Below are 20,444 nucleotides of genomic sequence, written 5' to 3'. Positions count from 1 at the left end.
TTTTTTTTTTTTTTGGTCTTTTTGAGACAGGGTCTCCTTGTAGCCTCAGCTCTCCTGGAACTCACTAAGATCCTCCTGCCTCTGCCTCTGCCTCCTGAGTGCTGGGATTAAAGAGAAACTAGGTAATATTTGAGCAATTCTGCTCACCTCTCTGAACCAGTTGAGAGTAAGAAATGTAAGTGAACACATGAATGAACGCTCTTTAGCAGACATGGACTCCAGTTTCTCTCCAGGTTCCAGGTCAGTAAGGAATAGAGGACAGTCTGAGAGGGGAAAAAAAAAAAAAAAACCAACTGTTTTAGCTTCCTTTGGTTCAAGCCAAAAGAACTTGAGAGCTTGTCCCCACCTCCCACCCCTACCCCAGCTACTTATTTGCTTCCTTAACCCATTATTTAAGGGTCAAGTTTTGACTAATTTCAAAAAAAAAAAACTTCCTTATTAGTGTTAAAAGAATACATCCATAATATATTGCATTCAGCAAACAGAGGAAGTTTACACAGTTACAGAGAGAAGGACTGAAAGCAAAATGGGGAACTACAGTAACAACTCACTTATTAGCATTAATGGAATTCCATACAAGCTAATTTGACTCTGGAATGCCTTATTACAATTCTACTATATGAAGTTAGAAAATTTCTTTTCACATATACCAGGTACAGGTCTGGCCGTTATTGACGTTTACCAGAAAGATCACAAAGGAAGGAAGATCTGAGAACTTCGTCCTATACCTAAAAGTCCATCAATTTCCTCCAGGTTTCCATTATGTTGACTTGCCACACAAAGTCTCAGTAACCGGAAATGGGGAGCCAAACACAATGGAGATATCCATCTAGGAAGGAAAATTCATCTCAAGAACCACATTTAACATCACAGTTATATTAGTTCACTTCTATGGGACCCCATTTTTATATTTAGAGAAAAATGGTAAGGAACCTGCATGTATGAAAGTGCGGGAGGGTGGGGGGTATATGAGGTAGATATGAAGTAGAGGCGGGGGAAGGAGGGAATAAGAGAGGTAGAGGAAGTCAAGAATGTTCATAAGAGGAAAAGCAAGGGGTAAGGATTAGAAAATAGCCTAGCACAGTATCTGCTGCCTATTACAAGCCAACACAAATCTCAACCCCAAGGTCCAAGAAAAAAGTAAAGAATCTATCCCATTCCCTTTAATCTCTCCAAATACAACATTTCTTAGAAGAAACACTTTTAACTCAGGGATCCTACACATGAAAGAACTATGGAATTCCCTACAAACATTCAAAATACCAGACTGAAAGACTACTAACTTTTGGGTTGGTTCTTGTGGAGTCATTTGATTCCCATCTTTTTCGAATTCCTGAGAGAATAATGGCAGGAGGTTGATGGCAATCCCATCCTGAGTACTGTATTCTTCCAGTCCATACAGAGCTTTCACAGGAAATGGGAAATCACTGTGAAGAGAACCCTGGATCTGATGCGCCAGCTCAGGGGAAAACACAGCTATGGGGAAATCAACTTCAAGCAAAATTATTATGCGAAGAAGTTGTAAATAGGAAGAACAAAGGGGAACCTTCTAGTAACTCTGAAGTTAGAGGTACAGGGGTGTTAGGGATGGGGAGAGCTATAGTGGGCAGACTTGGCTTAAGGGCAAAATGTAGTGGAAGGTTTATATCACCTGTTGACAAAACTGATTTAACTTCACCAGTACAGCTACGCCAGAAGATAAACATCACTTACCCTTCTGGAACAGCACAGAAGTCCACCACAAAAGCATCTTGGAAATCATTAAAGATGGTCTGCCCAACCGATTCCTTTGGGGAACAAAGTATAGTCCAAGGTATATTTGCTACATAACCCTAAATAAACCACTGCTAACTTTTCTAAACCTCAGGTTCCTCATTTCTAAAAAGGAAATTACAATATATACCTAAATATTATAAAGAAAAAAGATAATCCACAAAAAGTGCTTAGCTCAGTGCCTGGCACAGATTAGGGCTGCAAACAAAGATGTCTATTACTATCAATAACCTTCTTACCATTTCACTATTACTATTATTATTCTGTGGAGGAGGCCTCAGAGATGAGACCTGAGATGGGGTTGGGTTGAATGGACTCAGCTATAATTTGTGAAAGCTCATAAAATAATCTATTTTCATTTATTTTTTCTTTAAAGACTTATTTTTATTTAGGGTTCTGTGTGTGTGTGTGTGTGTGTGTGTGTGTGTGTGTGTGTGTGTTTGTGTGGTGAGGAAAAATGTGCATGTGAGTGCAGTACCTGCAAAGGACAGAAGAGGGGCACTGGATCCCACAGAGCTAAAGTTATAGGCAATTGTGAACCACTCAACATGGGTGCAGGGAACTGAATTCAGATCCTCTGCAAGAAGAGTATACTCGGGGCTGGAGAGATGGCTCAGAGATTAAGAGCACTGGTTGCTCTTGCAGAGGACCTGGATTTGATTCCCAGCACCCACATGGTGGCTAACAACCACCAGTAACTCCAGTTCTAGGAAATCTGACACCTTCTTCTGACCTCCTTGGGCACTACATGACACGGGTGCACTCATTCACATGCAGGCAACACACTCATACACATAAAATAAATAAATAAAATATTAAAAAAAAGAACTGTACATTCTCTTGATTACTGAACTATCTTTCCAGCCCCAGGATAATCTGTTTCACACTGCAACAGAAAGGACTTAATGCATTGTAAAGTAACTCTGAGGCTTTGTTGCTTTAAGAAGAAACACTTGGAATGGGTTATGGCAGCTCATGCTTGTAATTCCAGCACTCTGAAGAAAGAGGCAGGAAGACTGCACCAAGTTCAAGACCAGCCTAGACTTCATAGCAGGTTCTACATCAGTTAGGGCTACATAGTGAAAACCTGTCTAAAAAAAAAAAAAAAAATCAAATCACCAGTCTCCCTTCCTCTCAAAAGAGACATTTGGTCTTACCAAGGTTTTTGGAGCCATCCTTTTTTCCTGGATCAGGTTGGCAAATTCATCGTAATAAAGAGAAGAGGCCCAAGGAGACTGCTCACTACAGGAATGAACCAGTTGCAGCAAAGAAGTCACCTGGCATAGACAAATGCAAAGAAAGCTGCATCCTTTAGGCTGCCAACCTTGCTAAATACATCTTTCCATGAATTTATTAAGTAGTAAGCTCTCTTTCCAATCTTGCTTCAAAACTCTACCTCACAACTCTTCCTGAGTCTCCTCTCTAATCTCTTTCCTATCACATCCCATATTCAAAACCAAAAGTAAAGTTGGAATGTAAGAAAGGGTTTATATATAGATTTAAGGATAAGCACTAAGAGAGGGGGAGAGAGACAAATAAGATGAAGGACAGGAGTTTGAGCCCTAGAATGGTCTTCTTAAGAGTTACCAAGATGAATTAGGCACAGGGGCATATGTCTGTAATCCCAGCACTGGGGAGGCAGAGGCAAGAACTTCTAAGTTCAAGGTCAGTCTGGTCTACCTAGTAAATTCTAGGCCAGCAAGGGATACCTGGCAAAACCCTGTCTCAAATAAAACCAAACATATACAGTATATACAGGGCCCTCATTTCCACCCCCAGCTCCATAGACAAAACCAAACCAAACCAAACCTAAACCTACAGTGACAAGAAGCAATTTCTGAATTATTGGGAAACATATCTGACTACATTATACAAACTTACCTGTGTGCACTGTTCACTACTCAGGTTGGCTCTCCTTTGGGTTGCATTAGAAGATACACTTCTAGAAACAAGAAATTTTAGTTTCATTTCTGTAATATTTTATAACAACTACCACCAAGTTTAAGAGTCCTGAGTACTTTTTTTAAGAGGGGAGTACTTTTTGTCCATACATGTGGATTACAGTGAAGGATGGAAAAGGGTCACACTAGGTTCTCAGGCTTATGTCAAATACTTGGGTTCAAGTGATCGCTCTGCCCATTATGTCAGCCTCAGGAGTTCAGGGACTCTGCATCCTAGTGAGCCCAGCTGATATATATTTTTAAGGACACACTAAATTAGTAACAATAAGGGAAACACCTTTTTTTTTTCAGATAGATGTCTGACCATGTTGCCTAGGTCAGCTTTGAATCTCAATTGTTCCTGCCTCAGCTTCAAAGTAAGTAGGATGGTCATGCCCATCTAAGGAAAATATTTCTCAGTATGTCCTAACCATTGACTACTCTCTATAACTCTATGAAGTAAATAAATTATTATTTCACAGTTGTGAAACTACAAAGGCTAGCGAATGACTAGCCTTTGGTCATTTAGCCAAATGACCAAATGGAGTCAGGGTTTGACTCCAGACAAGCAGTATGGCTCAGTGAATAAACTTTTTTTTTTTTTTTTTTTTTGTATTTTTGAGACAGGGTAGATCCAGCTGGTCTGGAACTCACTATGTAGACCAGGCTAGCTTTGAACTCACAGAGCCTCTGCCTCCTGAGTGCTGGGATTAAAGGCATGTGCTACCATGCCCAGCCTATGAATAAACTTGTAAGCAGCACACTGTAGCCTGTTCAGATTTGTTCCCCCTTTTTCAGATATTAATGTTGATTCTAAGGATATGTACTGAACTCAGGAATTCCTAAAAACAATTTCCAAGAAGGATAAACTGATCTATAATATCAGTTGCAATGACAACATCTTATCAAGTCCCAGGACAGATGATTCCTTAGATACAACAATTGGGGCATCAAAGAACAAGGGAGGAATGCACGAAGAAACTATTTGCACCAAACATGAAATTCCAGACAGAATTAGCACAGCAATATTGAGTTTAGGTCAAGATCAAATCCAGAAAAAATAAATTCCAGGAGGGCCAACAGTAGCCTTTTGCAGAAAGATTTCTAGTACCGTATCTCTGGGAAATCCCTACTTTTTAATCATGACACTATAATGATAATGACACAATTCTATAAAAAGTATACATGGCATATATAGCCAAGATTGAAAGAGAATGGGCTAGAGAGATGCTCAGTAGTGAAGAATGCATGGTACTCTTGCAGAGGAATAAGTTCAATTCCCAGCATCTACATTAGGAGGCTCACAACTCCTGTAACTCCAGCTCCAGGGGGATCTGATGCTTCTAGTCTCCATGAGCAAGTGCACTCATGTGCACATATCCACTCACACATACAATTAAAAATAATAGCCGGGCATGGTGGTGCACACCTGTAGTCCCAGCACTTGGGAGGCAGAGGCAGGCAGATCTCTAGAGCCAAGTACGGTCACAGACCTCATGGGCAGGTTGTGGAGTTTGGAACTCTCCCACCTAGCTGTCAACTCAAAAAAAAAAAAAAAAAAAAAATTAAAAAAAAATATTAGAAGAGAATATCAAAAAGCAAAACCTATGTGTTTACTTCACATATAGTTTTAATGTCTACTACTAAAACAATGGCTACAATATACAATGTTTTCTTTTCTTTAAAATTTTATTTATTTTTTATTTTATGTGTAATGCGTGTATTGCCTGCATGTAGGTAAGTGCACCTGTGTCATGCAATGCCCACGGAGGTCAAAAGAGGCTGTCGGATCCCCTGGGACTGGAGTTGCAGACAGTTGTTAGCTGCCATGTGCGTGCTGGGATTTGAACCCAGGTCTTCTGCAAGAACAACCAGCGTTCTTAACCGCTGAGCCATCTCTCCAGCCCCACAATGTTTTATTTTCATAAGGTAGCAACTTCATTAACTGATGCTGAGGCACATAAGTCAGAATCTCCATGTGTACCTGTCTTCTGCCATGATGACAGCCATGGTGACGGCACCAATAATCCCAATGAGTTTGTACTTGAATACAGTGCTAGACAGCTGCTTTCGTATCACCAGGTGCATGTCATCCTGCAGTGAGACAGGGATGGGAAAAAAGATGCTGGAGTGACACATGAATTAGTGAAAGTAGTCTAAAAAGTCTGTCAACTACTAACTGTGTGACCTTCAGCAGATCATTCCATTCTCTGCAAGACAGGAAAGTTTGTTTGAAGATTTAAAGAGAAATTAGGGCTTGAGATGGCTCAGCAGTTAAGAGCATTGGCTGCCTTTGTAGGACACAGGTTCAGTTCCCAGCACACACATGGCAGAAAACACCCATCTATAACTCTACCTCCAGGAGATCTGATGCCCTCTTCTGGCCCCCACAGGCTCTTGCATGCAAGTAGTGCATATAATTACACTGAACACATACAGATAAACCTTGAACCCACAGAAATCCACCTGCCTCTGGGATTAAAGGCATGTACCACCCACACCAAGCTTATATATATATATAAAACTTTTAAAATCTTTTAAATTTTATTTATGATTTAAAAAAAATTTATGTGTATGAGTGTATTGCTTGCATGTATGTGAGTGTACCTGTGACAGTTTGTAGCCACCACGTGGGTGCTAGGAATTGAATCTGGGTCCTCTGCAAGAGCAGTCAGTGCTCTTAACTGCTGAGCCATCTCTCCAGCCCCAAAAAATCTTATTAAAGATATAGAGAGAAATTATGAAAAATTCCTAGACCAAGCAATACACTTAATAATAGCTGTCAGTACTGTCATGGCTGCTCTAGGAGAATATGAGAATTATTGTGATGCTGGCCACTCAGCTAAAATTATTAGACATGCCAGGTATGGTGGGTCATACCTTTAATCCCAGCACTTGGGAGGCAGAAGCAGGAGGATCTCTGTGAGTTCAAGGCCAGCCTGGTCTACATATACAGTTCTAGGCCAACTAGGGCTACAGGGAAACCCTGTCTCAAAAAGATCAAATAAATAAATAAATAAATTATTAGACATGATAAACATTTTCATCTATTTATTTATTTTGTATATGTGTGGGTAAATGTGCCATGGCACAGATGCAGAGGTCAGAGGACAATTTCAGGAGCCCACTCCTCCATGTGGGTGCTAGGAATCAAATTCAGGTCTCAGGCTTGGCAGCAAGCACCTTTAGCCACACCTTGCTGGCCCACAATAAATTTATTTAGAAATAAATTTAACCAAAGAGGTAAAAGATTTACACATTAAAATCTACAAACACTGCTCACAGGCATAAGGTAAACCTCAATAAAACCCCAAGTTCAAGGCCAGCCTCAGCTACATACAGAAAAAAAGAAAGAAAAAAAAAAACCACTATGGAAAGAAATTTAAAAACAAAATAATGGGAATATGTCCTATGTTCCATAATTGGAAGACTAAATATTGTAAGATGACAACATTATTCAGAGAGTCAATGGAATCCTTATCAAAATTCCAGCAATGCTTTATTGCAAAAATAGGAAAAGCCACACTAAAATTCATATGGAATTCTAAATTCAAATAATCAAAACAATACATTAAAAAAAAGTTGGAAGGCTCACGTTTTAAAAAATAATATTTTATTTTATGTGTTGACTGTGTTGTCTGCATGTGTGTAAGTACATCTGTGTTGTGCAATGCCCGAGGAGGTCAGAAGGTGTCAGATCCCCTGGAACTGGAGTTCCAGACAGTTGTTAGCTGCCATGTGGGTGCTGGGACTCGAGCCCGGTTCTTCTGCAAGAGCAGCCAGTGCTCTTAACAGCTGAGCTCTCTCTCCAGTCCCAGCTCACTTTATTTTTTCTGACCATCTTGTGAAAACCCATACCAGGGTCTCTGTGCAGTGCAGAGAAGCCAGGCTCTAGTTGTGGCTACTACATTTTTTTGGGGGGGGGGTGCTGGGGGGAGACATAATCTATGTGGCCTAGACTGGCTTTGAACTTACTGTGTACCCCAGTCTGGCCTCCAAATTGTGATCCTTCTACCTCAGCCTCCAGAATGGTGGGATTTAAAGGTGTGCACCATCATCCCTGAAGGCTCATACTTCTCAGAATCACTACCAAGCTACAGTCATCAAAACAGTATTGGCATAAAGAGAGATGTACTGGCCAATGGAAAAGTCCAGAAGTAAGCCTTCACATGTGGTCAACCAGTTTTTTTTTTTTTTTAGTATATTTTATTATTTTTATTTTATGTGTAGGAGTGTACTGCCTGCATATATGTTAGTGCACCTGTGCTGTGCAATGCCCATGGAGGTCAGAATAGGGCTTCAAATCCCCTGGAACTGGAGTTACAGACAGCTACCAGCCAGCCACCATGTAGGTGCTGGGAATCAAACATGGGTCCTCTGCAAGAACCAGTGTTCTGAACCACTGAGCCATCTCTCCAGTCCAGGTCAACCAATTTTTCAACAAGGGTGCCAAGACCATTCAGGAGGGAAAAGAAAAGTCATTACAGCAAATGATGTAAAAAACTGGATATTGGGGTTGGAGAGGTGGCGGCTACGAACCGTCCTTAACTACAGCTCCAGGGGAATCCGAAGCCCTCTTGTGACCTCCGCGGCATTGCACGAGACAGGTGTACTCACATACATGCAGACAATACACTCATATACATAAAATAAAAATAAATAAAATATTTTAAGAAACTGGATATCTAGGGACTAAAGAGATGGCTCAGTGGTTAAGAGCACTTCCCATTCTTTCAAAGGACCCAAGTATAGTTCCTAGCACCCACATCAGATGGTTCAAAACTGCCTCCAGCTCCAGGGAATCCAACACCCTCTTCTGGTCTCCACAGGCACCCACATAAATATGGCATATATACATAAACATATAAATAAAAATAAAAAAATAAATCTTTAAAAATTAGATGTTTACACGTAAACAAAAAAATTAAAGCAATATCAAAATTAAAGTGGATTGGAAACCTTAATTTAAGAGCCTATAATGGCTTTTAGAAGAAAATAGAGGAAAATGTTTGTGACATTGCTTTTGGCAAAGGTTTCCTAAGTATTACACAAAAAGTACAACAAGAAAAGAAAAAAACATAGATAAGTTAGACTCCATCAAAACTAAACACCTGTAGAGGGTGGCGAGATAGTCCAGTGGTTAAGAGAACTAGCTGCTCTTGCAGAGGGCCAGAGTTCAGTTCTCAGTACCCACATAGCAAGCAGCCAGCAACTGTCTATAACTCCTAGTTTCGGAGGACGTGACACCTTTTTCTGGCTTCTTTGGATACCAGGGCATACACATGGTGCACTTACATACATGCAAGGAAAACATTCATACACAAAGTAAAACTCTTTTCTTTTTTTTTTTTTCCATCTTTTTTGAGACAGGGTCTCCCTGTAGCCCTAGCTGTCCTGGAACTCACTATGTAGACCAGGTTGGCCTTGAATTCACAGAGATCTGCCTGTCTCTGTCTTCTGAGTGCTGGGATCAAAGGCATGTGCCACCACGCCCGGCCACAAAGTAAAACTCTTAAAAAAAAAAAAAAAGGAAAATAAAAGAACAAGAAGGGGGTTGGAGAGACGGCTCAGTGGTTAATCGCTCTGGCTGCTCCTGCAGAGGACCTGAGTTCAATTCTCAACACCCACATGGTGGTTAACAACCATCTGCAACTCCAGTTCCAGGGCATCTGACACCCTCTTCTGACTTCTTCAGGCATTGCATGACACGGGTGCACTTACATACATGCAGGCAATACTACACTCATATACAAAAAATAAAAATAATATTTTTTTTAAAAAAAAGAAAGAAAAGGAAAAAAAAAAACTAGTTAAGCATGGTGGTTTCATGACTCTAATTCCAGCATTCAGAAAGCAGCAGCAAGCAGATCTCTGTGAGATCAAGGCCAAGCTGGTCTACATATCAAGTTCTAGGGCAGCTGGGGCTACAGGAAGACCCTGTCTCAAGAAACCAAAACAAAACAAACAAAACTCCCCAAAACTAAACAAAACACTTTCAGACATCAAAGTACATTATCAAAAAATGAGAGCTGGGAGGCTCAGGAGTAGTTCAGTTGGTAAAGTACCTTATCTAGCATGCATGAAATCCTAAGTTTGCTCCCCAGAATCATATAAAACTAGATGTGATGATGTACACCTATTATCCCAGAACTCAGGAGGTAGAGGAATGAGGATCAGAAGTTCAAAGTCATCATCAGCTACAAAGGCAGTTCAAGGCCAGCCTGGGCTACAGGAAGTTCTGTCTCAAACAAACAAAAAGCATGACAGCCACGAGTCAGGTATGGTAGCACAAACCTATAATTCCAGCACTTGCGATATGGAGGCAGGAGAATCAGGAACTCAAGGTCACCATCCTCAGTTACATAATCCAAGCAAGTCAGTCTAGGCTATAGGAGGCGGGGATGAGTCTGGGAGTTAGTTAGAGAGATGGCTCAGTGGGTAAAGATGCTTGGTGCCATGCCTAACAACTTGAGTTCAATCCCCAGGACACACAGAGTGGAAGAAGAGAACCAATTCCTGCAAGTTGTCTTTTGACTTCCACACACATGATGTACAGTGCACACTCAAAGTATACACACACAAGTAAAGAAATAAATGTAATTAAAAAAATGTTAAAGGCAAAGCTGGCTGGGCAGCTTGTCATACTAGCACTTGTAATGCTAGCACTCAGGAATGCTGAGACAATGAAGGATTCAAAGTTCGACGCCAGCTTGAGGCATATTAGATCCTGTCTCAAAAAGGTTAAGAACTTGAATAGAGAATCTCTAAAGAAGGCATATAAAAGGCCAATGAACAAATGAAAAGATATTCAACATTAGACCTTATAGAAATTCAAATCTGAGTCATAATGATACCACTTTATAATCGGTAGGTTGGTTATTAAGTACAAAATAGAAAATTACTTATGAAGCTATAGAGAAATGGGCCCTCTCAGACTGTAAAATGGTGGAGCTGCTCTGAAAAACTTGGTGGTTCCTCAAATTGTTAAACACACAATCACCACATGACTCAACAATCCTATTCCTAGGTATATGACCCAAAGAACTGAAATTGAGAATCAAATAAATATTTGTATAATAACGTTGATAACAGCATTACTCAAAAGGCCAAAAGGTAAAAACTACCCATGTCCATCAATAGATGAATGAAAGAACAAAAATGTTATATATGTGTGAAATGGACTATAACAAGAATGAAGGTCTAGGCTGGGCATGGTGGTGCACCCCTTTAGTCCCAGCACTCAGGAGGCAGAGGCAGGCAGGTCTCTGTGAGTTCAAAGCTAGCCTGGTCTACATTGTAGTGCATTCCAGGCCAGCTGGTGCTGCAGGGACAAAAAAACCAAAAAAAAAAAAAAAAAAAAAAAAGAAGGTCTGAGTCCAGGCATAGCGATCCACACTTTTAGTCCCAGCTCTTAGGAGGCAGAGGCGGGTGGATCTCTATGAGTTTGAGGCTAGCCTGAACTACCTAAGTGAGTTCCAGGTCAGCCGAGGCTATATAGTGAGACACAGTCTCAAAAAAACAAGGAATGAAGGTCTGTTATATCCTGTAACATAGCTGAAGGTAGAGAGCATTAAGTGAAAAAAGCCAGAGACAAATACTGTATGCTTCCACTTGCATAAGGTATCTAGAAAAAGAAAACAGACTGGAGATTACCAGGTACTAGGGGAGCAGGAGATGGGGAATAACTGCCAAACTGGGTACATTTTTGTTCAGGATGATAAAATTATGAAAATGGACAATGGTTATGTTTGCATATTGTGAATATTCTTTTTTCTTTCTTTGTTTATCTTTTTGAGACAGGGTCCCCCTGTAGCCCCAGCTGGCCTGGAACACAGAGACCTGCCTGCCTCTGCCTCCCAAGTGCTGGGATCAAAGATGTGCACCACCACACCTGGCCCATTGTGAATATTCTTTTTTTTTTTTTTTTTTTAAAACCAAAGTTATTCAGTCTCCGTAGAGACTGTCAAAATTGCCAATGCTGACTATATTGCAAGTTGTCACAGCGGAGTATTGGGAAAAGTTTTCAATTAGCAATAATTGCGCCTCGGATAAACCTCATTGGCTATGATACTGCCACTGTGCAAAGCTCATTGTGAATATTCTTAATGCCACTAATTTATATATTTTTAAATGGTGAGAATGGCTTTTGTTATGTATATTTTGCCACAATTCAAAAACAAAATAATGAAGTAGCTTTATATTATTGATATGAAACAATTCTAAAATATTCTACTAAATGCAAAAGCAAGGTACAGAGCAAGCAAGGGAAAAAGGACTACAGGTAACTATAAATTTATAAATATTCAGGAACATCTCAGAAAGCTCTGACACCGATGGCCTCAAGGGATACAAACAAATGCCAAGAGGACTGAGAAGGACAGAGAGTTATTTTTCACTGAATATCCCTTTATACATTTTGAATTTTGTACTATATGTGTATATTACCTAGCCAAGCCAGGCATAGTGGCACATGCCTTTAATCCCAGCATTCAGGAGGCAGAGGCAGGCAGATCTCTGTGAGTTCAAGGCCAGCCTGGTCTACATAGCAAGTTCCAGGCCAGCTGGGGCTATAGGGAGACCCTGTCTCAAAATGAGAAACAAGGGGCTGGAGAGATGGCTCAGTGTTAACTGACCGTTCTTGCAGAAGGCCCAGGTTCGAATCCCAGCACCCACATGGCAGCTAACAACTATCTGTAACTCCAGTTCCAGGGGATCCGAAAGCCTCTTCTGTCCTCTGGGGGCATTGCATGACATGGGTGCACTTACCTACATGCAGGCAATACACACATACACATAAAAATAATATTAAAAAAAAACAAAAAACAAATGAAAAACAAAAACAAATATTACCTAGTCAAAACAATTTTTTACATTAAAACAAGGTACCACAGTTCAGTATAGATTAGTGCCCCAAGGCAGCACTATAGATACAAAAGAATATGAGTTATGATTACAACCTAATAACCTCTACCCTTATTTTACTCAATTTACTTAGCTCTTTTCAGTAATTGGTGCCTTCATATGAAAGCAAACCTAGGTGTTTTACCTTAGAGATGTATGTTTCTTAGAAACAAGTCTCTATAGTACTCAATGAGGCATCGCTTATTCAGTGTCATTGGTTGATTACAGACACAGACCTATTCCAACAGGCTTTCTTTGTTGAAACAGGGTCTCACTATGTAGCCTAACCTGACCTGAAACTCACTCAGGCTGGCTTGGAATTAAAAATCTCAATTCCTCAGCCTCTCAAGTGCTAGGATTACAGGCATGTGCCACCATGTCTAATTTAGACTATAAGTTTCTTTTCTTTTCTTTTTTTTTTTTTTTTTTTTTTTTTTTTTTTTGTCTTTTTTATTTTTGAGGCAGGGTCTCCCTGTAGCCCCAGCTGTCCTGGAACTCACTATGTAGACCAGGCTGGCCTTGAACTCAAGAGAGATCCGCCTGCCTCTGCCTCCTGAGTGCTGGGATTAATGGCGTGTGCTACCACTCCCAGCTAGACTAAGTTTCTTGAGGGCAGAAGATCTAATAACTAGAATCTTTGTGTCAGGTATATAATAGACACTTCCTGTTTTTGGTAAGAATGAACAAATGCTGGTCATGGTGATGTACTCTTTCTACTACTACTGTACAGGCTAGAGTGATTCTTGTCTAGCAGATTTTAAATAAAGGTGCTTAAAATATTCTTTCTTGGGTTGGAGAGATGGCTCAGTAGTTAAGAGCACTTGTAGCTCTTGCAGAAGACCTGAATTCAGTTTCCCAGCACCAACACAGGGGCTCACAACTGTCTATAACTCCAGTTCCAGGAGATCTGATGCTCCCTCCTGGCCTCCATGGGACTGGACATGCATGTGGTGCACATTTATACATGAGGGCAAACACTCAAATACATAAAATTAAAATACAAAATTTCATTACATGGTGAATAGCTTTAGTGTCAACTTGACACACCTGGGTTGAGGGAGCCTCAATTGGGGAATTGCCTCTATTGGACTGGCCTGTGGCCATGTCTGAGGGGCATCTTCTTAATGAGTGATGGTGGGAGGGCCCAGGCCACTGTGGGTGGTGCCACCCCTGGGCAGGTGGGCCTGTGTTGCATAAGAAAGAAGGCTGAGCAGGGGCCAGGGAGCAAGCCAGTAAGAAGCATTCCTCCATAGCCTGTGTTCCAGTTCCTGTCTCCAGGTTCCTACCTTGGGCTCCCGGATGAACTGTGACCTGGGATATGTAAGCTAAATAAACCCTTTCCTCCCCAAGTTGGTAGTGGTCAGAATATTTTGTCACAGCAATAGAGAACAAACTAGGACACATTATAAAACAAAACATTTTTTTCTCAACTCATGGCCTCTTACCTGGATGTGGTTGCTGGTTTCAGGATGTTTGCTAAATGCTAGTGTGCTGAGAATATAGAAGAGTTTTCGTATTTGCTGAGGCGACATATTTTCTAGATAATCTAAAATGCCCTATAAAGGTGAGAAAAAACAAAACAAAACAATGAGGTGATTAGCTAACATTTTTCTCTCTAAATAAAACAAGTACCTAGCTCTCCTACCCCTGGTACTTATCCAAAGGAGTCCAACTCAACATATCACAAAGGTATTTGTTTATTGCAGCACTGTTCACAACACCCAAGTCTATAACCACCCTATGTGTTTATCAACAACGGAATGGATAAAGAAAATGTGGTACAGGGTGGAAGAATGGCTCAGTGGTTAAAAGCACTGGATGTTCTTGCAAAGGGTATGGATTTGGTTCCTAGCACCCACTTAGCAGCTAACTACCATCAATAACTCCAGTTCCAAAGGATCTGACACCCTCTTCTGGTCTCTGTGGGCACTGTAATGTATGTGCACTTACATACATGTAGGCAAAACGCTCATATGCATAAAAAATTAAGCTTTTTAAAAAAGAAAATTTGGCTTTTCTGCTGGGTGCCTGCTGGTTGCTACCGAAATGGGCAAGTTCATGAAACCCGGGAAGGTGGTGCTAGTCCTAGCTGGATGCTACTCTGGACGTAAAGCCATCATCATGAAGAACATTGATGATGGCACCTCAGACCACCCTTAGAGCCATGCTCTGGTGGCTGGAATTGACTGCTATCCCCGGAAAGTGGCAGCTTCCATGGGCAAGAAGAAAATCACCAAGAGGTCAAAGATCAAGTCTTTCGTTAAAGTTTATAACTAAATCACCTCATGCTCACTAGGTATTCTGTGGACATCCCCTTGGACAAAACTATGGTCAACAAGGATGTCTTTAGAGACCCAGCTCTGAAATGTAAGGCCAGACATGAGGCCAAGGTCAAGTTTGAGGAGCGATACAAGATGGGCAAGAACAAGTGGTTCTTCCAGAAGCTTCGGTTTTAGTGTAATTTTGTTTCCCTCATTAAAAAGAAAAAAAAAAAAAAAAGAAAATTCAGTATATGCAGACAATGAATATTTTTTTTCAGCCATAAGAAAAAAAGTGTTGTTTGGAGAAATATAGATATAAGTGGAGGTAATCATATTAGATGGATTAAGTCACTCTCAGAAAAACAAATTCCATGTTTTTTCTCATTTGTGATTATGAGATTTTATATAGATGCATAAAGTCATGTAAGTACATATGACATGAAAGTAGAAGTGAAATTGGGGGACTAATGAAGGAAGGAAGGAGCCAGAAAGGGGGGTAGAGCAGGGGAAATATGTTCAAAGTACATTATATACTTTTATGAAAATGTCCAATGTACCCCAGGACCATGGACATTGAATATACACTAATTAAAATTTTATACATATAAAATTAGGGCTAGCAAGATGGCTCAGCAGGTAAAAATATTTGCCACCAAGGCTGACAATCTGAGTTCAATCCTTAGGACCCACATGGTGGAAGGAGAGAACTGATGCCACAAGTTGTCCTTTGACCTCCACATATGTGCACACATGTACATACACACAATAAATAAATGTAATTAAAAGTATTTTTAGGGGCTGGAGAGATGGCTCAGCGGTGAAGAACACTGGTTGTTCTTGCAGAAGACCCAGGTTTGAATCCCAGCACCCACATGGCAGCTAACAACTGTCTGTAACTCCAGTCCCAGGGAAATCTGACAGCCTCTTCTGACCTCCAAAGGCATTGCACGAGACAGGTGAGCTTACCTACATGGAGGCAATACACGCATACATATAAAACAAAAATAGTAAGAATTTTTAAAAAAAATTTTTAAGTTAAAATTCTTTTAAGGATTTGAAGTATCCTCCAAAGTCATATATTGGGAGTCTATGGCCACCTGAAAGGTTTTGGGGAAGTGATTGGATTCTGAGAGTTCTAACCTAATCAGTGATTAATCTCTTGATGGATTCATAATGTGATAGCATTATGGGAAGTTCTTGAAAAATAAGAGGGGCTTAATTGGAGGAGGTATGCCTGCCTGCAGGAGCATGCCCTAAAAAGATGAACATATCCCCCACCCCCTTCTACTTGTCCTCTACTTCTTTCCCATGAGGTAGCTGTTTCTGCCACATATACTGTGACATTGATATTCTGCCTTATGCCATGAAAAAAACGATAGATCCAACCAATCATGGGCTGAAATCTCTAAAATCATGAGCCCAAAATTAATCTTTTCTTCTCCTAAGTTGTTCTCTCAGATACTTATCATAGCAACCAAAAGTCTAACATAATCCTTATAATGCCTACACATAGATAACCAAGTATCTATTCCCCCAAAAGCTTAAGTCATCCTCAGAACCCAAAGGTCTGGAAAGGGGCAGAGAGGGCTCTTGCAACTTTCCATATCCATGTTTTTAGACTAGGAACCACCAGGAAAGTTAGAAGTCATCATCTGGCCCTGTGCCTGGTGGGCATTAGTCAACTCCTGCTTAGCGCTCCTGCTGTACCTCCATTTTCTGCACTCTTTACCTTCACCATTTCTTTCTCAACAAAAACAATATTCCACCAAAAGCTGTCTGACCCTACTCCCTAAGGCATGTGTTAACTTTCTAGCATCTACTCTATATTTTCCCTATAGATCTGGGCAGTCACAAGGGAGCTTTTTTTTTTTAAAAAAAAAAAAATCTTAAGTAACGTCTTAATTTTCCCCTATGTAACAGAGATGGCAACAGTTATAATACCTTTCAAAGTTAGTCTACGGAGGAGTACCAGGTTTGAAGGCTTTCAACTAATTAAAAACATTATTTTTAATTTTATTATTTTTATTTTATGTGTATTAGTGTATTGCCTGCATGCATGTGAGTGCACCCGTGTTGTGCAATGCCGCGGAGGATAGAAGAGGCTGTCGGATTCCCCTGGAACTGGAGTTAAGGATGGTTTGTAGCCACCATGTGGGTGCTGGGAATCAAACCCAGGTCCTCTACAAGAGCCGTCAGTACTCTTAACCACTGAGCCATCTCTCCAGTCCCTAAAAAATCTTCATTTCTTTGTTTCCTGTGAATCCTTTCAGCCCACAAATAATTTCAAATCTTCCCAACTGAAAATATGACCCTTGTACCTTGTGTCTCTCTTGACATGCTTTTCTCACTCTCCCTTCTTGAGGTTTCCCAGCATTGAATCTACAGCCCCAGTCTGCACTTCTTCAAGTTACTGCTCTCTAGCTCCCGATCTAACTTGATTCACTGTTCTCTCAAAATTATATCCTAACTTCCCAAACCAATGGCTTCTTCATCTTCACCCTCTACCATGGTGTGCTGGATAGCTTTAGTGTCAACTTGACACACCTGGGTTGAGGGAGCCTCAATTGGGGAATTGCCTCTATTGGACTGGCCTATGGCCATGTTTGAGGGACATCTTCTTGATGAGTGATGTGGGAGGGCCCAGCCCACTGGGGGTGGTGCCACCCCTGGGCAGGTGGGCCTGTGTTGCATAAGAAAGAAGGCTGAGCAGGGGCCAGGGGAGCAAGTCAGTAAGCAGCATTCCTCCATGGCCTATGCCCCAGTTCCTGCCTCCAGGTTCGTGCCCTGAGTTCCTACCTTGGGCTCCCTGATGAACTGTGACCTGGGAGTTGTAAGCTGATTAAACCCTTTCCTCCCCAAGTTGGTAGTGGTCAGAGTGTTTGGTCACAGCAGTGAAGAAAAAAACCAGGACACATGGCTATCCAACTTTTTCACATGGTGATACAACATTGTCATCCACAAAGCTGATGCATTAAAGCTATGCCATTAAGTTACAAATTAAACACACACACACACACACACACACATACACAAATCTCATAAAGCTAGATATAGAGGGTATGCCTTTAGTCTCAGTATTAGGCAAACAGGGGCAGAAGGATCTCTGTTTGTTGCAAGCCTGGTCACCTAGAATGTTGTAGGCCAGCCAGGGCAACACAGTGAGAACCTGTTTCAAAAAGCCAATAAGCAAAATCTCTTAAGTAAGCTTGCTACTTTGTGATAGTATACATTCATGGCTATCCTTGGCCACATGCAGCCCACAGATCAAAGGCTGAACATGTCTACAAGTCTACACCATCAATCCAACATTATACACAACTCCCTTATTTGAACGCTTCTTTCTGAGATATGCTACCCAACATCATCTTTCACAGCTGGCACTATTCACCACCCTGTCTTCTCCCTCCCCTACTATGATCATTTCTTCCAGCCTGCCACTTTGACATTCTCGAAGTCTGCCTTCTTCCCAGGTTCTATGATCTTCGTGATCACCTCACCTGAGCTCATATCTTTTTAACTATGAATCTCTTAACTGGAATTTCCAACTACTCACAAACCATGGACCCAGAGAGGTCCCAAACTGAACTCTCACTGCATCTCTTCCAGAAGATGCACTCCTCCCCTGCTCACCTAAGTGTAGCCATTTACATAGTTTCCTGAGAAGGAAAACTGGCTCCTAGTTTCCTTGTTTCTCATTACTCTATAATATTAATAATCACAATGATTCTTATACCAAATTGTGTCTTAAGCCATCAATCACCCTCTTTCCTCATGACATAATTTTTGTCCTTACTCTGATTTCTTTGACTTATCATAGTGATCTCTAATCCACATACCACATGCTCTTAGTGCCTACACTGATTAGGTCCACACCCTATAAAACCTAGATTGGCTCCCTCTTATCTACAAATCAAATTGCACTCCTTGACATGCTTTTGACCCTTCAGAGCCTGACCCTATCTTACTTTTAATCAACCTCACCTCCCACCACTCTTATATCTTATCCATGACTGTCTACTTGTCAACACTGGCACAAAGATGGTCCACTGTTTTGCTTCCAAGCCAATTGTCTGCCAGAATGTACTTTCTTTCTTTCTCTTGTCAATCATTATTGTCCTTCAAGAAGCACTCAAGGGGCTGGAGAGACGGATCAGCAGTTAAAAACACTGGCTGTTCTTGCAGAAGACCCGAGTTCGAATCTCAGGACCCGCAAGGCAGCTAACAACTGCCTGTAACTCCAATTTCAGGGGATCTAACAGCCTCTTCTGTCCTCCTCGGGCACTGCAGGACACAGGTACACTTAGATACATGCAGAAAATACACACATACACATAAAATAAAAATAATAAATAAAATATAAAAAAAGAAGCACTCAAATGTTATCTCCTCTTTGAAGTTGTTTCCAGCTCTCTGGGCCAAATTTAATTATTTCTGCTCTTATTTTATGTTTTGTTTTGAGACAGAGTCTCTCTCTATAGCTCACACTGGCCTAGAAGTTGCTATGTAGCCCAGGATGGCCTCAAACTTAAATTTTTTATTACATTTTATTTGTTATATTTATTATATGTGGAGATCAGAGGACAACTTGTAGTAGTTGGTTCTCTCATTCCAATATGTAGGTCCTAGGGATGGAACTCAGGCCATTAAGCTTGGCAGCAGGCTTCCTTTCCTTGATGAGCCATCTCACTGGCCCAGAATCAATCTTTAAGTGCTAGGACTACAGGAATGTACCACCTCTCTCAAGTCTCCGCATCTATAGCACTTTATCTTTATTACAGAATTCATCTTAAGTTTATTACTCTCTAACATCAAAGGCAAAAACTAACCTTTTTATTCATAGCACTCAAAACAGAGCTTGACACAAAGGTATAGAAGAGTGTTTCTGGGGCTGGAGAGATGGCTTAGTGGTTAAGAGCACTGACTGCTCTTGCAGAAGACCTGAGTTTGATTTTCAGCACCCATATGGCAGCTAACAGCTGTCCATAAATCCAATTCTAGGGGATCTGATGCCCTCTACTCACCTCTGTGGGCAGTGTACACCATGGGTGTACTTACATACGTGCAGGCAATACACTCATACACAAAAAATTAAAGTAACAGGGGCTAGAGAGATGGCTCAGCAGTTAAGAACACTAGTTCTTACAGAAGACCCAGGTTCAAATCCCAGCACCCACATGGCAACTAACAACTGTCCGTAACTCCAGTCCTAGGAGATCCAACAGCCTCTTCTGACCTCTGTGCCTATTTTACAACATGGGTATACTTACCTACATGCAGGCAATACATGCATACACATAAAATAATAATAAAATTTTGAAAAAAATAAAAATAATAAAGTTTTAAGAATGTTTCTGGGGGGCTGGAGAGATGGCTCAGCAGTTAAGAACACTGACTGCTCTTACAGAGGAGCCGGGTTTGATTCCTAGCACCCACATGGCGCTATGAACCGTCCTTAACTCCAGTTCTAGGGGAATCTGAAGCTCTCTTCTGACCTCCACAGCATTGCACGACATGGGTGCACTCATATACATACAGGCAATACACTCATACATATAACATGAAAATAATA

The 20,444-nt window shown here is 41.0% G+C and overlaps 1 protein-coding gene, 1 non-coding gene and 1 pseudogene across 4 annotated transcripts in view; 1 reads left to right on the top strand and 2 right to left on the bottom strand.

The window, feature by feature from the left end:
• Positions 1-20,444, bottom strand: part of Fancd2 (FA complementation group D2) — a 110,966-nt gene that overhangs the window by 39,564 nt on the left and 50,958 nt on the right. For 2 of the 3 annotated variants that reach the window (XM_029557035.1, XM_017794818.2), the window contains 8 exons: positions 14,060-14,170; positions 5,698-5,807; positions 3,655-3,715; positions 2,931-3,050; positions 1,714-1,787; positions 1,284-1,427; positions 729-829; positions 148-263 (listed from right to left, as the gene is read on the bottom strand). In XM_029557035.1, coding sequence (XP_029412895.1) covers positions 148-263; positions 729-829; positions 1,284-1,427; positions 1,714-1,787; positions 2,931-3,050; positions 3,655-3,715; positions 5,698-5,807; positions 14,060-14,170 — 837 coding nt within the window. The remainder of the gene's footprint in view (positions 1-147; positions 264-728; positions 830-1,283; positions 1,428-1,713; positions 1,788-2,930; positions 3,051-3,654; positions 3,716-5,697; positions 5,808-14,059; positions 14,171-20,444) is intronic. The other variant, XM_029557036.1, reaches the window with a different exon arrangement.
• On the bottom strand, positions 11,662-11,801 carry LOC115067910. Its single transcript, XR_003847269.1, has one exon. It is a non-coding gene; the product is annotated as a U4 spliceosomal RNA (small nuclear RNA).
• Positions 14,661-15,070, top strand: LOC103751429 (annotated as a pseudogene).

The sequence above is a fragment of the Nannospalax galili genome, unplaced genomic scaffold (assembly GCF_000622305.1).
Source record: "Nannospalax galili isolate Female #2095 unplaced genomic scaffold, S.galili_v1.0 scaffold406, whole genome shotgun sequence".
In the NCBI taxonomy this organism is placed as follows: Eukaryota; Metazoa; Chordata; class Mammalia; order Rodentia; family Spalacidae; genus Nannospalax; species Nannospalax galili.
This window is presented reverse-complemented; position numbering and strand designations above follow the sequence as displayed.